The following is a 14,788-nucleotide window of genomic DNA, read 5'->3' on the forward strand; positions in this document are numbered from 1 at the left end:
TAAGAGTAAGAAAAGTAGGACACACAAAAGCAGTAAAGATAAGTGTATCTGTAAAAATCAGTTAATGGATTCACAAAATAAAAGGATGTAAAATATGACACCATATACCTAAAACGAAGAGGAATAAAGAATGTGTTCAAACTTAAGCGACCATCAACATAATATATACAGAAGATGTTATATACAAACCTAATGGTAACCACAAATCAAAACCCAGTTACTAGATAAGCAAAAGATAAAGAGAAAGGAATCTAAGTTATATCACTAAAGAAAACCAACAAACCATGAAAGAGAGCAAGAGAAGAAAGGATCAGAGAAAAACTACAAAAACAACCACAAAACAAGTAAAAAGGCAAGTAACATATCTGTCAGTACTTACTTTGAATGTAAATGGACTAAATGCTCCAAGCAAAAGACATAGGGTGACAAAATGGATTAAAAAATAAAACAAAACAAGACACATGGGGCACCTGGGAGTCTCAGTCCGTTAATCTTCGGACTCTAGATTTTGGCTCAGGTCATGATCTCACAGTTCATGAGGTTGAACCCTGCATTGGGCTCCATGCTGACAGCATGGAGCCTGCTTGGAATTCTCTGTCTCCTCCTGTCTCTGTGCCTGTCCTGTTCATGCTTTCTCTTTCTCAAAATAAATTAAAAAAAAAAAAATTGTCTCTATCCTGCCTACAAGAGACTCATTTCAGACCAAAAGAAACCTGCAGATTGAAAGTGAGGGAATGCAGAAACATTTATCATGCAACTGAATGTGAAAAGAAAGCTGGGGTAGCAATGTACTTATGTCAGACAAAATAGATGTTAAAACAAAGACTATAACGAGACAAAGAAGGACACTATATAATCATTAAGGGGAGAATCCAATAAGAAAATGTAACAATTATAAATATGCATCCAACACGGGAGCACCCAAATACATAAAACAGTTAATAACAAATATAAAGGAACTAATGAATAGTAATACAATAATAGTAGGGGGCTTGAACACCTTACTTACATCAATGGACAGATCATCTAAACAAAATCAAAGAAACGGTGGCTTTGAATGACACACTGGACCAGATGGATTTAACAGATATAATCAGAACATTCTGTCTATCCTAAAACAGCCCAATATATATTCTTTTCAAATGTACATGGCACATCCTCAAGAATAGCACATATTAGGCCACAAAACAAGTCTCAAGTTCAAAAAGATCAAAGTCATACCATGCATCTTTTATGACCACAACACTGTGAAACTAGAAATAAACCACAAGAAAAAAATCTGGGAAGAGCACAAATGCATGGAGGTTAAATAACATACTACTAAACAATGAATTGGTCAACCAAGAAATCAAAGATGGAGGGAAATGAAAATTGCTCCCTCAAAAAGCAAGAAAAATCTCAAATAAATAACCTAACCTTACATCTAAAGGAGCTAGGAAAATAACAAACAAAACCCCAAACCAGCAGAAGGAAGGAAATAATAAAGATTAGAGCAGATATAAATAATATAGAAACTTAAAAAATAATATAACAGATCAGTTACACCAGGGGCTGGCTCTTTGAAAAGATCACCAAAATTGATAAACCTCTGATCCAGGCTCATTTAAAAAAAAATAAAAAGAGGACTCAAAGTCACAAGTGAAAGAGGAGAAATAACAACCAACAGTACAGAAACTCAATTTTAAGAGAATATTTTGAAAAACTATATGCCAACAAATTGGACAACCTAGAGAAATTAGTAAATTCCTAAAAACATATCACCTCCCAAAACTGAAGCAGGGAAGAGATAGGAAATTTGAACAAAGTGATTACCAGCAATGAAAATTGTATCAGTAATCAAAAAACTCCCAACAAACAAAATCAGATAAAGATATCACAAAAAGAACTATAGGCCAATATATCTCTGATGAAGATAGATGCAGAGATCCTCAACAAAATATTAGCAAATCAAATCCAACAGTACATTAAAACCATCATCATTATCAAGTGGGATTTATTGCTGGGATGCAAGGATGGTTCAGTATTTGCAAATCAATCAACATGATACATCACATCAATAAGAGAAAGGATAAGAATGATATGATCATTTCAATAAGTTCAGAAAAAGCATTCAATAAAGTACAACATCATTCATGATAAAAACCGCCAACAAGGCAGGTTTAGAGGGAACATACCTCAACATAATAAAGGCCACATATGAAAAACCCACAGCTAGCATCATACTCAGTGGGGAAAAACAGAGCTTTCCCTCTAAGGTCAGGAGTAAGACAAGGATGTCTACTCTCACCACTTTTATTCAACATAGTACTGGAAATCCTAGCAACAGCAATCAGACAAAAAGAAATAAAAGACATCCATATTGGTTAAGGAAGAAGTAAAACTTCCACTATTTGCAGATGACATGATACTCTATAGAGAAGCCAAAAAACTCCACCAAAAAAGTACTAAAGCTGATAAATGAATTCAGTAAAGTTGCAGGATATAAAAACAATGTACAGAAATCTGTTGCATTTCTATGTACTAATAATGAAGCAGCAGAATAAGAAATTAATAAAACAATCCAATTTGCCATTGCACCAAAAATAAAATAGCTAGGAATAAACTTATCCAAAGAGGTGAAATTCTTAATATTCTGAAAACCATAAAACAAGGATGAAAGAAATTGAATACGACGCAAAGAAATGAAAAGACATTCCATACTCACTGATTGAAAGAACAAATAATGTCAAGATATCTATACTACCCAAAGGAATCCAAAGATTTAATCCAATTGCTAACAACATACCAACAGCATTTTTCACAGAACTAGAACAAGCAATCCTAAAATTTGTGTGGAACCACAAAAGATCCCAAATAGCCAAAGCAATCTTAGAAACAAAACTGAAGGTATTTTAGACTTCAGGTTGTATTGCAAGCTGTAGTAATCAAAAACAGTATGGCCCTGGCACAAATAAACACACAGATCAATGGAATGGAATGAGAAGCCCAGAAATAAACCCACAATGATACGGTCAGTTGATCAACAAAGGAAGCAGGAATTCACAATGGGAAAAAGGTAGTCTCTTCATCAAATGGTGTTGGGAGAACTAAACTGCTACATGCAGAAGAAGGAAACTGGATGACTTTATCACTCTACACACAAAAATAAACTCAAGATGGATTAAAGACCTAGATGTGAGACCTGAAACTATAAAGATCCTAGAAGAGCACAGTCAGTAATGTCTCTGACTTTGGTCCTTGCAACATTTTTCTAGATATGTCTCCTGAGGCATGGGAAACAAAAGCAAAAATAAACTATTGGGACTACATAAAGATAAAAATCTTCTGCACAGCAAAGGAAACAACCAACAAAACTAAATGACAACCTGCTGAATTGGAGAAGATATTTGCACATGACATATTCAAGAAACAATATCCAAAATATATAAAGAACTTATACAGCCCAATACCAAAAGGATAATCCAATTAAATGGGCAGGAGACATGAACAGACATTTCTTCAAAGAAGATCTGCAGATGGCCAACAGACACATGATACAACACTCCCTATCATTTATCATCAGGGAAATGCAAATCACAACTTCACTGCTCTATTACCTCACACGTGTCAGAATAGCTAAAATCAAAAATTCAAGAAATAACCAGTGTTGGCAAGGATGTGTAGAAAAAGGAACCCTTGGGGCGCCTGGGTGGCGCAGTCGGTTAAGCATCCGACTTCAGCCAGGTCACGATCTCGAGGTCCGTGAGTTCGAGCCCCACGTCAGGCTCTGGGCTGATGGCTCAGAGCCTGGAGCCTGTTTCCGATTCTGTGTCTTCCTCTCTCTCTGCCCCTCCCCCGTTCATGCTCTGTCTCTCTCTGTCCCAAAAATAAATAAACGTTGAAAAAAAAATTTAAAAAAAAAAAAAAGAAAAAGGAACCCTTGTACACTGTTGGTGGGAATCCAAACTGGTGCAGCCACTGTGGAAGACAATATGTAGGTTCCTCAAAAAGTTAAAAATAGAAGCACCCTACAATCCATTAAATGCACTACTGGGTATTTACTCAAAGAGTACAAAACCACTACTTTGAAGGGATACATGCACCCCATGTTTATTTATGCATCGTTTATAATAGCCAAACTATGGAAGCAGCCCAAGTGTCCATTGATAGAAGAATGGATAAAGAAGATGTGATTCATATATATGAATGTGTGTGTATGTAATGGAATATTTTTCAACCATATAAAAAGAATGAAATCTTGCCATTTGCAACAACATTAATGGACATAGAGAATATAATGCTAAGTGAAATAAGCCAGTTAGAGAAAGACAAATACCAAAGGATTTCATTCATATGTGGAATTTAAGAAACAAAACAAATGAACCAATGGAGAAAAAAATAAACCAAAAGCAAACTCTTAACTAGAAAGAACAGATTACCAGAGGGGAGGTGGGTAGGGGAATGGGTGAAATAGGTGTAGAGGATTAGGAGTGCACTTGATGAACACAGTAATGTATGGAATTGGTGTATGGTCTGTGTTATACAGCTGAAACTAACATAGCATTGTATGTTAACAACACTGGAATTTAAGGGAAAAAATGTGAAGGGTTTTCTGGGCGATTTCAAAGTCCCTTTCTAGTTCGAACTTCAATGCATCTTATCTTTTAAAAAAAATATATGCAGTCACCCCTAACCTGTGTTTGTATTTAGAGTTTCAGAAAAGTAAAGTGACAGCATAAAACGTAGAATTCATATTTTGTGCGAAATGTCCAGTTGTAAAATCAAATTGCAATGCTTCAAGAATTTAACTGGAAAGTATAGATGCTCAACAATTTAAACCTTATTTAAAATGCTAAGAATGCCCTTTAATTTTCCCTCACTACACTAGTTAAGTAATAGTTAATTTAGATACATTTTCTCAGTGAACCCTCAGAATAATCGTGTGGAATTTTCTTTATAGAGTCATAGAAAGTAGAACTCAGCTTAAGCAGACTAACACTTATATATGACTAGATCATATATTTAAAAAACTATGATCAGCTGTGAAAAGCTGGATAGACCTGGGTTCAAATCCTTGTTCTGAAACTTAATGGCAATGTTCTCTTGGGGAAGTTACTTAATTTCTCCTAAGCCTCTTCTATACATGAGGATAATAAAAATAATGCCATATAAGATTATGATAATTTAAAGAACTATATTATGTAAACTACCTAATGCTATAACCTGGACCATGGATGCATGATAAATATTAACTCTTATTTAATGACTTGTCCCAGATCACCCAGCTTGTAAATCAGTGCATTTCTTATGATGTGATAAGTTCCAAGTAAAAATCCCTAAATTAAAAGTAACTTAAAGATTAGAACATTTGTAAAGTCAAGTAACAAAATAATACAGATCCCACCAATTTTCATGGTTACTTAAATGGTCATTTGGGTAACAGTGAAGTTCTCAGTTGGCTTTTCTGGAATCCTTTTAGCTGACCTTTGATGGTTACAAGATGTCTTCTTTAGTTCTATATGTCACATACTTGCATATTAGTTCCCAAAAGTAGGAAAAGGGCCTGGGGGTTTTTTTGTGGGGTTTTTTTTTTTTTTTTGCATGTCTATTTTAAAAATCAAGAGCACTTTCCCAGAAATAACGCAGACTTTTCTCACATTGTATTGGCTACATTTGGGTTCTTTGTCCCTCCTAAGCATAGTGGAATGGGATTAATCTGATTGGTTCAAACTAATCAAAATCTATCATTGGGTTGGGTCAAAAGATAGGATGTACTTTCCTGAAATATGGGACTACATAGAACATGAGCACATGGACAGGAAATGCTTTGGGTAGTTGTTTTAGATCTATTGAAGCGTCACAAATAATTCTGAATATTATTGGAAAATTCAAACATTTGCCAAATACTATTGTTAATATGATAGCACATAGACTACAAAAAGAAAATTACTTCTGGAATTGCACTAATCAGGATAGATTATACATAATGTGCTTGCATTAAAATAAATGCTTTATCTTTTCTTTACATGCCTCCCATATATATTAAAAGTTACATCCTATTACAGTGCATTCCACAAGACTCTTAAGTTGCCTGCTTATATATTGAATTTTATTTCTGTGACTATCCCATTTCTTAGGAATGGAAAAATGTCTTTACTATAGAGATTTTTGCTTGCAATTAGATCTTGTTTTATATATGAAAAATGGAATGATCTGACTACAATTAAGAAAAATTACAAAATATTTAAAATATTTTTAAAGTAGGCACATAATTTTAACTTGATGCAGTAATCAAGAATTTACTATGTAGATTTTCCTACAAGATAATATGTTTACCTCCAGTGGTGTTGTTTAATAAATAATATGGGCATAGTCCAACTTCACACTAGGGATAAACTCTTATTATCAGTTTTTTCATTCTTTTTAAAAATTCAGTATTTATTTATTTGAGAGACCAAAGTTTATACAATAGGTACATTGCTTTGTGTTGTATAAATGACTAAATGAGTATGCTGTGAGTAGAATCATATGTAGAGAATTCATTTGTGAACTGAAATGGTCAGATGGATCTTGACAAAAGGCAGAGATCCTTCAAATTGTTTAGTCCAATAAGGTTAACACATTATTAAGGAGGCTTAAAAAAGCACTACACATATGAATGTGTAACCTTACTTGTGGACTGGTGGTATTTAGTATCTAGCAGAGTTGTATCAAAAATGAATTTAAGAAACTGGTGGTGACTAATAGTACCATTGTAGTTTAGAGAAATAAATTAGATTTTGCAATTGTATTCTTTATGAACTGTATATTGCTGTATATTATACATTTATATACATAGTACTATGTTTATATACATAACATCATAGATAATGTGTTTATGGATAATGTAAGAGGTTCCCAAGGTTAATTTTTACTATTCAGAATTTTAGCTTTACTGACTAACTGTAGAACCCAGTCTCTGAATAAGTTGGGAAACTTCTGAATAGATGTGGATGTTTGCCCCTTTTTTTGTGGTACTGGTCTTTTACCCTTTAAGTGAGCCTATACTTTGTATGTATATGTATGTAGAGAGTTATACTAGTATAAAAATTTGTGGTTTTATTCAGGCAACTCGGTGTAACTGCCACCAAAAATTTAAAGAGGAAAAATGCACATATGCTGAAAAATATACTCAAACACCCTGGAGAAGAATTCCTGTAAGTAACATATGCCCTTAACCTCTTCTCATGTCATTTATTCTTTTGATGTTTGTTCCACTCTTTTTTACTCTAATCTAATAATTTTGAATCTGCCATGGCTGTATTTTTTTTTTTTTTTAGGTAAGTTGAGTTTTCTTGTCTCTTAGGTGTTTATGTGCTTTCTAAAGCTTCTCTGTGTGTCTTATATAATGAATGTGCATTTAATTGCTTTTCCATTCTTCACACTATAGCCCATTTTATTTGAGTGTCTAGTCTCCTTATTGCATGTATTTATGAGAGTAGTGTTTCCTCATGCCCTAAAAGAAATAGAAATCCAAAAAATGTAATCTTCCCTCTTTAGCAGCATATAGCTCTTTGAAAATATATGATGTAGCATTTTATTTTGTTGTTGAAACTTTTAAAATATATTCTATCATTATAATTACTTAAATGTTGAGGTTATTAAGAAGTATAAATTTATTAAGATGCAGATTTGTAGGCATAGTTAGGGAATGGTTTCTTCTGAACAGTAGAAAGTAACCACGTGTTCCGTGCTTCTTGTTTTTCAAAATATATTTAGTCTAAAATATACTGACCATAATTTAATCTGAGTTCTAAAACTCAGTTCAGGGTATGCCTGTGCCAGAGAATCATCACATGGCCATCTAGTCATCATGATCCTGTTGTAGGGTGCCAGCTAATAAATATTTTTTTGTTAAGGGAATGCCTTAGAAAGCCACCTTTGACGCTTCTTTTGCCTTACTTTAGCAGTGGAATCCTATTAACAAATGAACAAGGAACCATAGTGGTTAATATGATCAATAGTCCAATTTTTAAAGTTTAGCTATGGCTTTAAAGCTTACAAGATGCTTTTTTCCATTTCATCTAACGAGTAATTTTGTGTGTGTGCTGTATATAAGGTATGATGCTAATAATTAGTTTATTCAACAAAAATGTGAGCCTCTCTTATCTCAGTTATTAGGCTCTTGCAGTAGAAGTAGGGAATTGGGGAAAGAAATACACAGACAAATAAGGATTCCTTCCTCCATTAGCAAGTGCTTATTAAAGGAACTGGTGATATGATATAAAGTGTAGTGAGTTCTGTAAGGTTCCAAAGATTGGGAAAGACCAGTTGGAAGAATCAAGGAGCTTGGTGAAGAAGGCCAAGGTTGTAGTGGAAATCATAGAAAGTAAAAGATGCCAGTAGGCAGAGATGATATCATATTTCTTTAACGTCAAAGGGTGTGGAACCTTACCTGATGGAAGAAATTGGAAAATAAGATTATGCCTCTTGCTTCTAGATGGAGATTTGGGCTTTCCAGGTTTCTCCAGTTTCCTCACAGATATTTGTGCTTGCTGACACTGTTACTAAGAAGTTTGGTGATTTCAATAAGTGTAAGAAGTTCCATTTTCTCATCCTCATGGGAGTCTTTATACAACCTCTGTCTTTTTTGACCTTACTGTTCTGAAAACTGGCTATTAATCAGACAAAAGTAAATGGTGCAAAACAGTCCCAAGACATTGCTGAGTTAGTTATACTGTAATTTTGGGTGAAATGAAGGTCAGTTTTCTAGCATAGCACTCCTAACAAACTTAGGCTTCCTTGTCATCTGTTATTATAGGAATCACCTGGCTTAACACTTTTGTCTTATAGTTATCTAGTTAACAAAAATCAGGGAGATTAAATCACATATTAAAGTTTCCATAATTAAATGGTGGCTGAGATACTACTCTAACTTTAAGCTACCGACTGCTAGTTCAAGGTTCCTTCCCCCAAAGGCCTTGAAGGATTGAGAGAGGTTTTGCAGATTGAATGGGAGAAATATCCTTGACAAAAGGAACAGTACAAGTAAAGGTGATGAGGTAGGAAGATACATTTAGGCAGTAGTTAAGTACATGATTTTGGCTACAACACAGTTTTATTTATTTTAAGGAAATAGTTGAAGTTGGTGTTAAAGCCCATTTGAAAATAGAATTCAAAATTTTATCCAGGAATTACTGGAAAAGTAATTTTACTGAGTAGTATTTAGTTAAATACGTAGTTACATATATTTATTTACTTAGTTAAATAATAATTATTAGTTATTAACATTAAATATTGTATTTGTTCTCTGATTTTTCTTTTCCTTTTGGACTTAGGATTCATTTGAAATAAATTCTTTTAGAAACCATTTATTATAATAATAAAGATTTTCTTCTCTCTTCTAAAAGTTACACTTGATTCTACGTGTTCTTTTTTTAGAAGGAACCCAACATATTTAAACAAGATGTTGATGATGGGGAGGTACAATGGGATTCTTCTTTGGCAACAATGAGTTTGTTAGGTAGTGATTTGGGGGTATCAAAACATGTTATATTTAAAAATCTCCAAGGTAACATTTTTTTGATCTGGCTAAGCTTATGGAAGATTGCAAGTTATAGTCTGAGTCCTTGGTTCTTCACCATTCTGTGAATATCTTGGGAAATTTGAATATGCTTCTTGACACTGTCTGAGTTAGTTGAGGATCTGAAGCAGAATCTACTTCGGAGATTTGTGCGGGATATGTAAGCATGTCCTCTGAACATTTCCTGGTATCAGAGGAAGAAATCTGGTTGTAGTAGAAAGCAGAGAAGGATGGTAGAGAAGAGAGAGATACTGTGTATAATACAGCCATTTATGAAGTGGAAAGAAACATGAAAAGAAATAGACACTTTGGGAAGAAATGAAAGAAAATAAAGAAGATGGATTTTAGAAATAGGGAGGGGAAGAAAGAGGGAAAAAGAGATAAGAATGAGCTGTACCAGAAGATGGTACCTTCAAAGGAGAGCGGATAAGTCTGCTTTTGCTGAAATATTCTCATCTGAGGGACAAAATACCCAGATAAAGTGGTGAAACGGGTAATGTGGAAAGAACAACAATGTGGAAGGTATTTAATCACTTACACAAAAGTAGTTGAAGACTAGAAATACTAGTAAAATAGTGATTATGTTAGAAACCAAGATTAATTTTAAATCCCTAAACTTGACAAAAGTTTATTTTTAAAGATAGTAGGACATTATTGTATACAAGTATATTCTTATGAATAGCATTATCTTGGGTTGTTCCTATCATAACTATTTACAAAATAGAAAAGATAAAATTGGAGATCTTTATCACAGACCCATCACAAAAGTCGTGTCAACCGTTTATAATTTTCAAAGGAAAAGTAGTTTGTCTAGTTCCTAGCAGCGTGATATATGTAACTATTAGAGAACTCCACTCCCTCCCTTTTTTTTTCTTGCTTGGGAGAGAAGATGAAAAATTAAATGAAAGGAACATTACAACCTAAAGGTTTGTCTTAAGAGGACACTCTCCTAAGTCCTTTTTCTTTTACGCTATGCCTTCCTGATTTGGGAGTGGGCAGCATAATTATTAGTTAATTTTTACGTGAGAATAATGACCTGATTTTATACTTTGGTATGCCATTTTCTCCCAATTGGGTAAGTGTTATATTATTACTCCTATATATTTCTGAAGGGAATTAAAGGATTTGTTTCTTTGTAGAGTTCTTTTATTTATTTATATTCACTAATTGCTTATATATAACGTATGCCACTAGAAGTATTTTAAGTGAAATATACATATACTTTGGTGTTTAAACAAATAATTAGAGGCGCCTGGGTGGCTCATTCGGTTGAGCGTCTGACTTCGGCTCAGGTCATGATCTCGCGGTCCGTGAGTTCGAGCCCCGCGTCAGGCTCTGGGCTGACAGCTCAGAGCCTGGAGCCTGTTTCAGATTCTGTGTCTCCCTCTCTCTGACCCTCCCCCATTCATGCTGTCTCTCTCTCTGTCTCAAAAATAAATAAACATTAAAAAAATTTTTAAATAATTACAATGTGATCATATAACTATTTTTAAATTGTTAATGTGAGTCATTTTTAGATATTGACCGTTGAATATGGCCTGTGTTCCAGTGACCCAAATGCTAACAGGAGCCACCTGTATAGCTGAGACATCACATTCTAGCTGCATGTATTTATGGCAACACAATAAGAATTCTATTATGTGTATCTTTACACTGATTTTTAAACAGTTACACTATAACTTTCATGGACACATCTGAAACCATTAACTGAAAAATAGAATTGTTTTTCAAGGCTAAGAACAAATTAAATATGACTATCTTAGCAACTGAGTGACTTATCTAGTTGTAAATTTAAGGGTATCTAAATCTGTGCCCTCGAGTACCAAATGCCAGAATTATAAAAGGAAGTTTTAAAACTTTGTTTAAAGTATCCACTGATAGAAGCAAAGTTTACCTATACTATAGTTAAAAAAACAAATGATACCACCAAAGTTTTCTACTACTGGGATCCATTTCATTTGTGTGATACAGAATTTTAATTTACTGACTTGTACATCAAGGGTGTAGGCAGGACATAAAGAGACTTTGCTCTTAGAAATTTAATGATAACAATTAGTGAGAAATGGATGATCCTATTAGGTTTCTCGAAGCAAATGATCAGGGCATCTGGGTGGCTTAGTCAGCTTAGCATCTGATCCCAGCATCATGGGATCGAGCCCCACATTAGGCTCCACACTGAATGTGGAGCCTGCTGAAGATTCTCTCTCTTTGGTCTTCTCTGCCCCTTTCTCCTTCTGTCTCTCTGTCTCTCTGTCTCTCTCTCTCTGTCTCAAAAAACAAAAAAAAAAGCATCTTGATCAAATCAGTCTTTCAGATGAAATTAATCAGGAGAAATTAGCTAGAGATGTAGATTAAGAGCATAGGGGGGACTTGAGTGTATGGACACAAATCTTTACTGATAAAGCTTTATCTACTAGGAAAGCTCACTGTTGCAGTGCCAAGTGCTACAAATCCTTTGGGAGCCAGTAAGTTTCCTAAGGAAGTTTCCTAAGCTCTCCCAGAAGAGGGAGAAATAAGCAAACTAATCATATATCAGGAAAAGTTTTATCTCCTCATTGCTAAGATAAAAATCCCCCACACTCTTAACTTCAGGTGGAAAGTCTTGTGTGTTCTCACCTCTGCATTAAGAAAAAGCTGTTTGAAGGGAGAGCTACAAGTGTTCTGACAGAATTGGCTCACAGTTCCTTGCCTTATCCCACACAGAGTTCACACAAATGGTTCTGTTTTTTAAGTTTATCTATTTATTTGAGGAGAGAGAGAGAGAGCAAAGGAAGGGACGGAGGGTGAGGAGAGGATCCCAAGCAGGCTTCGTGCTGTCAGTGAGCTAGACATGGGGCTCAATCTCACCAACGGTGAGATCATGATCTGAGCCAAAATCAAGAGTCGGACGTCCAACCAACTGAGCCACTCATGCGGCCCTCACACAAATGTTTTTATGTGAAGACTTGGTCTCAGTAGGCTTTATCTTGAGAAAAATGAAGTTGCCTCTAAAACCCTGAGTTCAGACACTTCTGTTTTTCAGGGTTTTTTTTTCCTTATTTTGTTTTTGTTTCTGTTTTTTTTATGTCCCACCAATTTTAAAGTGTAATTAGAATATCATGCATATTATTAAACTATTTGTCAGATATCCCAGGCATGTTTTTCTATAAGTAGATTTTATTTTTCCCTTTGGATTGAATATATTCATATGCATACCTACTGCTCTTAGTTTTTATACACAACCATTGTGGTTTCTCTAGCAGAAAGCATCTCATATCTACCATTTCGTCTTAAAAGTCATCAGAAGATTTAAAGTAGATTTCGATGAGCAAAAGGTACTTTCTTGGTTAGAGCTTAGGGAACTTCATGACTTCATGGCATCAACTAAGACAGAATTAGGCACTTGCTGCCTTCTAGATTAGTGCCCCAGTAGAAATATACTGTGACCCACATTTGTAAATGTCCTAGTATCCAAATTAGAGTGAAAACGGAACAAGCAGATTTAATTTTTTTAAGTTTATTTATTTATTTTGAGAGAGAGAGAGAGCACACACATGAGAGGCGTGAGGGGAAGGGCAGAGAGAGGAGAGAGAGACAATCTCAAGCAGACTCCACACTGCCACAGGGACGCTATCAATGCGGGGTTCAATCTCACAAAACTGTGAGATCATGACCTGAGCTGATATCCAGAGTCATACACCTAACCAACTGAGCCACCCAGGCCCCCTGTGGAATTAATTTTAATAAAACATTTTATTAACCCAAGAGTACTATTTGAGCATGAAAGCAATATAAAGAAGATATTGAGATATTTTACATTCTGATTTTTTATTTTTTACTGGTACTAAGTCTTTGACATTTGGGGGGTATTTTGCATTTAGAGTACATTTCCTTTCAGACCAGCCATAATTCAGTTCTGTGTGGAGGTCATTGGATTAGGCTTTAAACCTGAACTAAGTAGCAGGAATTGACCAAATAAATAAATAAATAAATAAATAAATAGTACATTCCTTCAGCTTTTAAACCATAGAGCCATTTATTCATTCATTCAGTGAACTTTGATTAGTTTGTTCTATATTTCAGTCCCAGTGTGCTAAGGGTTTTGGATGCTAAATCAAAGACATTGCCTGATTCTTAGTTTATGATATTCATGAGCAGATAGCAAAGGACACCTGAGAGGACAGGAGAATGAGGCTCTTCTTCCTGGACCAGAGGATAGTGGACATGTGTTCCAGATTTGGGGACTAGACCTTCTGGCTTTCAACTCCATCATACAATTTCCATGACTAACGGCAGACTTCAGTTCAGGAGTGTAGTGTGTTCCAGCACTCACTGCTGGAACAGCTCCATGCATTTGGGAACTTGCTTTGCTTCTGCTGTCTTTTTGCTGAAGATCAGGTCTCTCACCCTTTCCTTACATCTTATAAATCCTAAATCTTCTAAGTTTCTAAGTTAGGTTCTTCTCTACAAGTTCTCTTTTGTTGTGGAAACACTACTAATAGATATAGAATCATGGGGAGCCAGTGCCTACTCTTAGTGCTGCTGCTTAGTGTTGCTCAGATATCTGTTGTTTCTGAAGTTGCCTGATCTCAAGGTTTAGTTAGTCGTGTATTTATTTTATAGCTAATTCAGTTGTTTACTGTTAAAAGGAGTACATAGTCTTTCTTATTTTCATACTCAGGGAAATTACCTTTATAGAGATGAGAATATCTTTAAACATGTTTTCTTTCTCTCCCTACCAATGTAATCAGCATTTTAAATAGTTTTCCTCTGTATTACTCTAAAGTGCATTATGGTTTCATTCTTCTCTTTTTTTTTACTTTTTATTTTAAATACTCACAGATTATAAAAAGTTACAAAAATAGTACAGAAAGATCCCTTGTATGGTTCACCCATTATCCCACAATGGTTACACTTTATGTAGTTACAATACAATATCAAACCCAGGAAACTGACATTAGTATTTTTGTAGTTCTATGCCATTTTATTACTGCTTAGATTCCAGCAACAACCACCATATTTAAGATACAGAATTATTGTGCCACTATGAAGTTTTGCCTTGTGTGCTACCTTTTAAGAGTCAGGACCATTCCCTTCCTCTACCATTCCTAACTCCTGGCAGCCACTATCTGTTTTTCCATACCTTTAATTTGGTGATTTCAAGAATTTTATGTAAGTGATATTATATAGTGTGTGACCTTTTGAGATTGGCTTTTTAAAAAATTTTCTAAAATATTATTTTATTTTTTGAGAGACAGAGCACGAGTA

At 34.7% G+C, this 14,788-nt stretch overlaps 1 protein-coding gene across 8 annotated transcripts in view; it reads left to right on the forward strand.

Moving 5' to 3' along the window:
- CCSER2 (coiled-coil serine rich protein 2) overlaps window positions 1–14,788 on the forward strand; it is a 196,388-nt gene that overhangs the window by 159,136 nt on the left and 22,464 nt on the right. For all 8 annotated transcript variants that reach the window (XM_047825698.1, XM_047825694.1, XM_047825696.1 and 5 more), the window contains one exon: window positions 7,086–7,175. In XM_047825698.1, the coding sequence (XP_047681654.1) occupies window positions 7,086–7,175 (90 nt within the window). The remainder of the gene's footprint in view (window positions 1–7,085; window positions 7,176–14,788) is intronic.

This window comes from Prionailurus viverrinus, chromosome D2 (assembly GCF_022837055.1).
Source record: "Prionailurus viverrinus isolate Anna chromosome D2, UM_Priviv_1.0, whole genome shotgun sequence".
NCBI classification, from domain to species: Eukaryota; Metazoa; Chordata; class Mammalia; order Carnivora; family Felidae; genus Prionailurus; species Prionailurus viverrinus.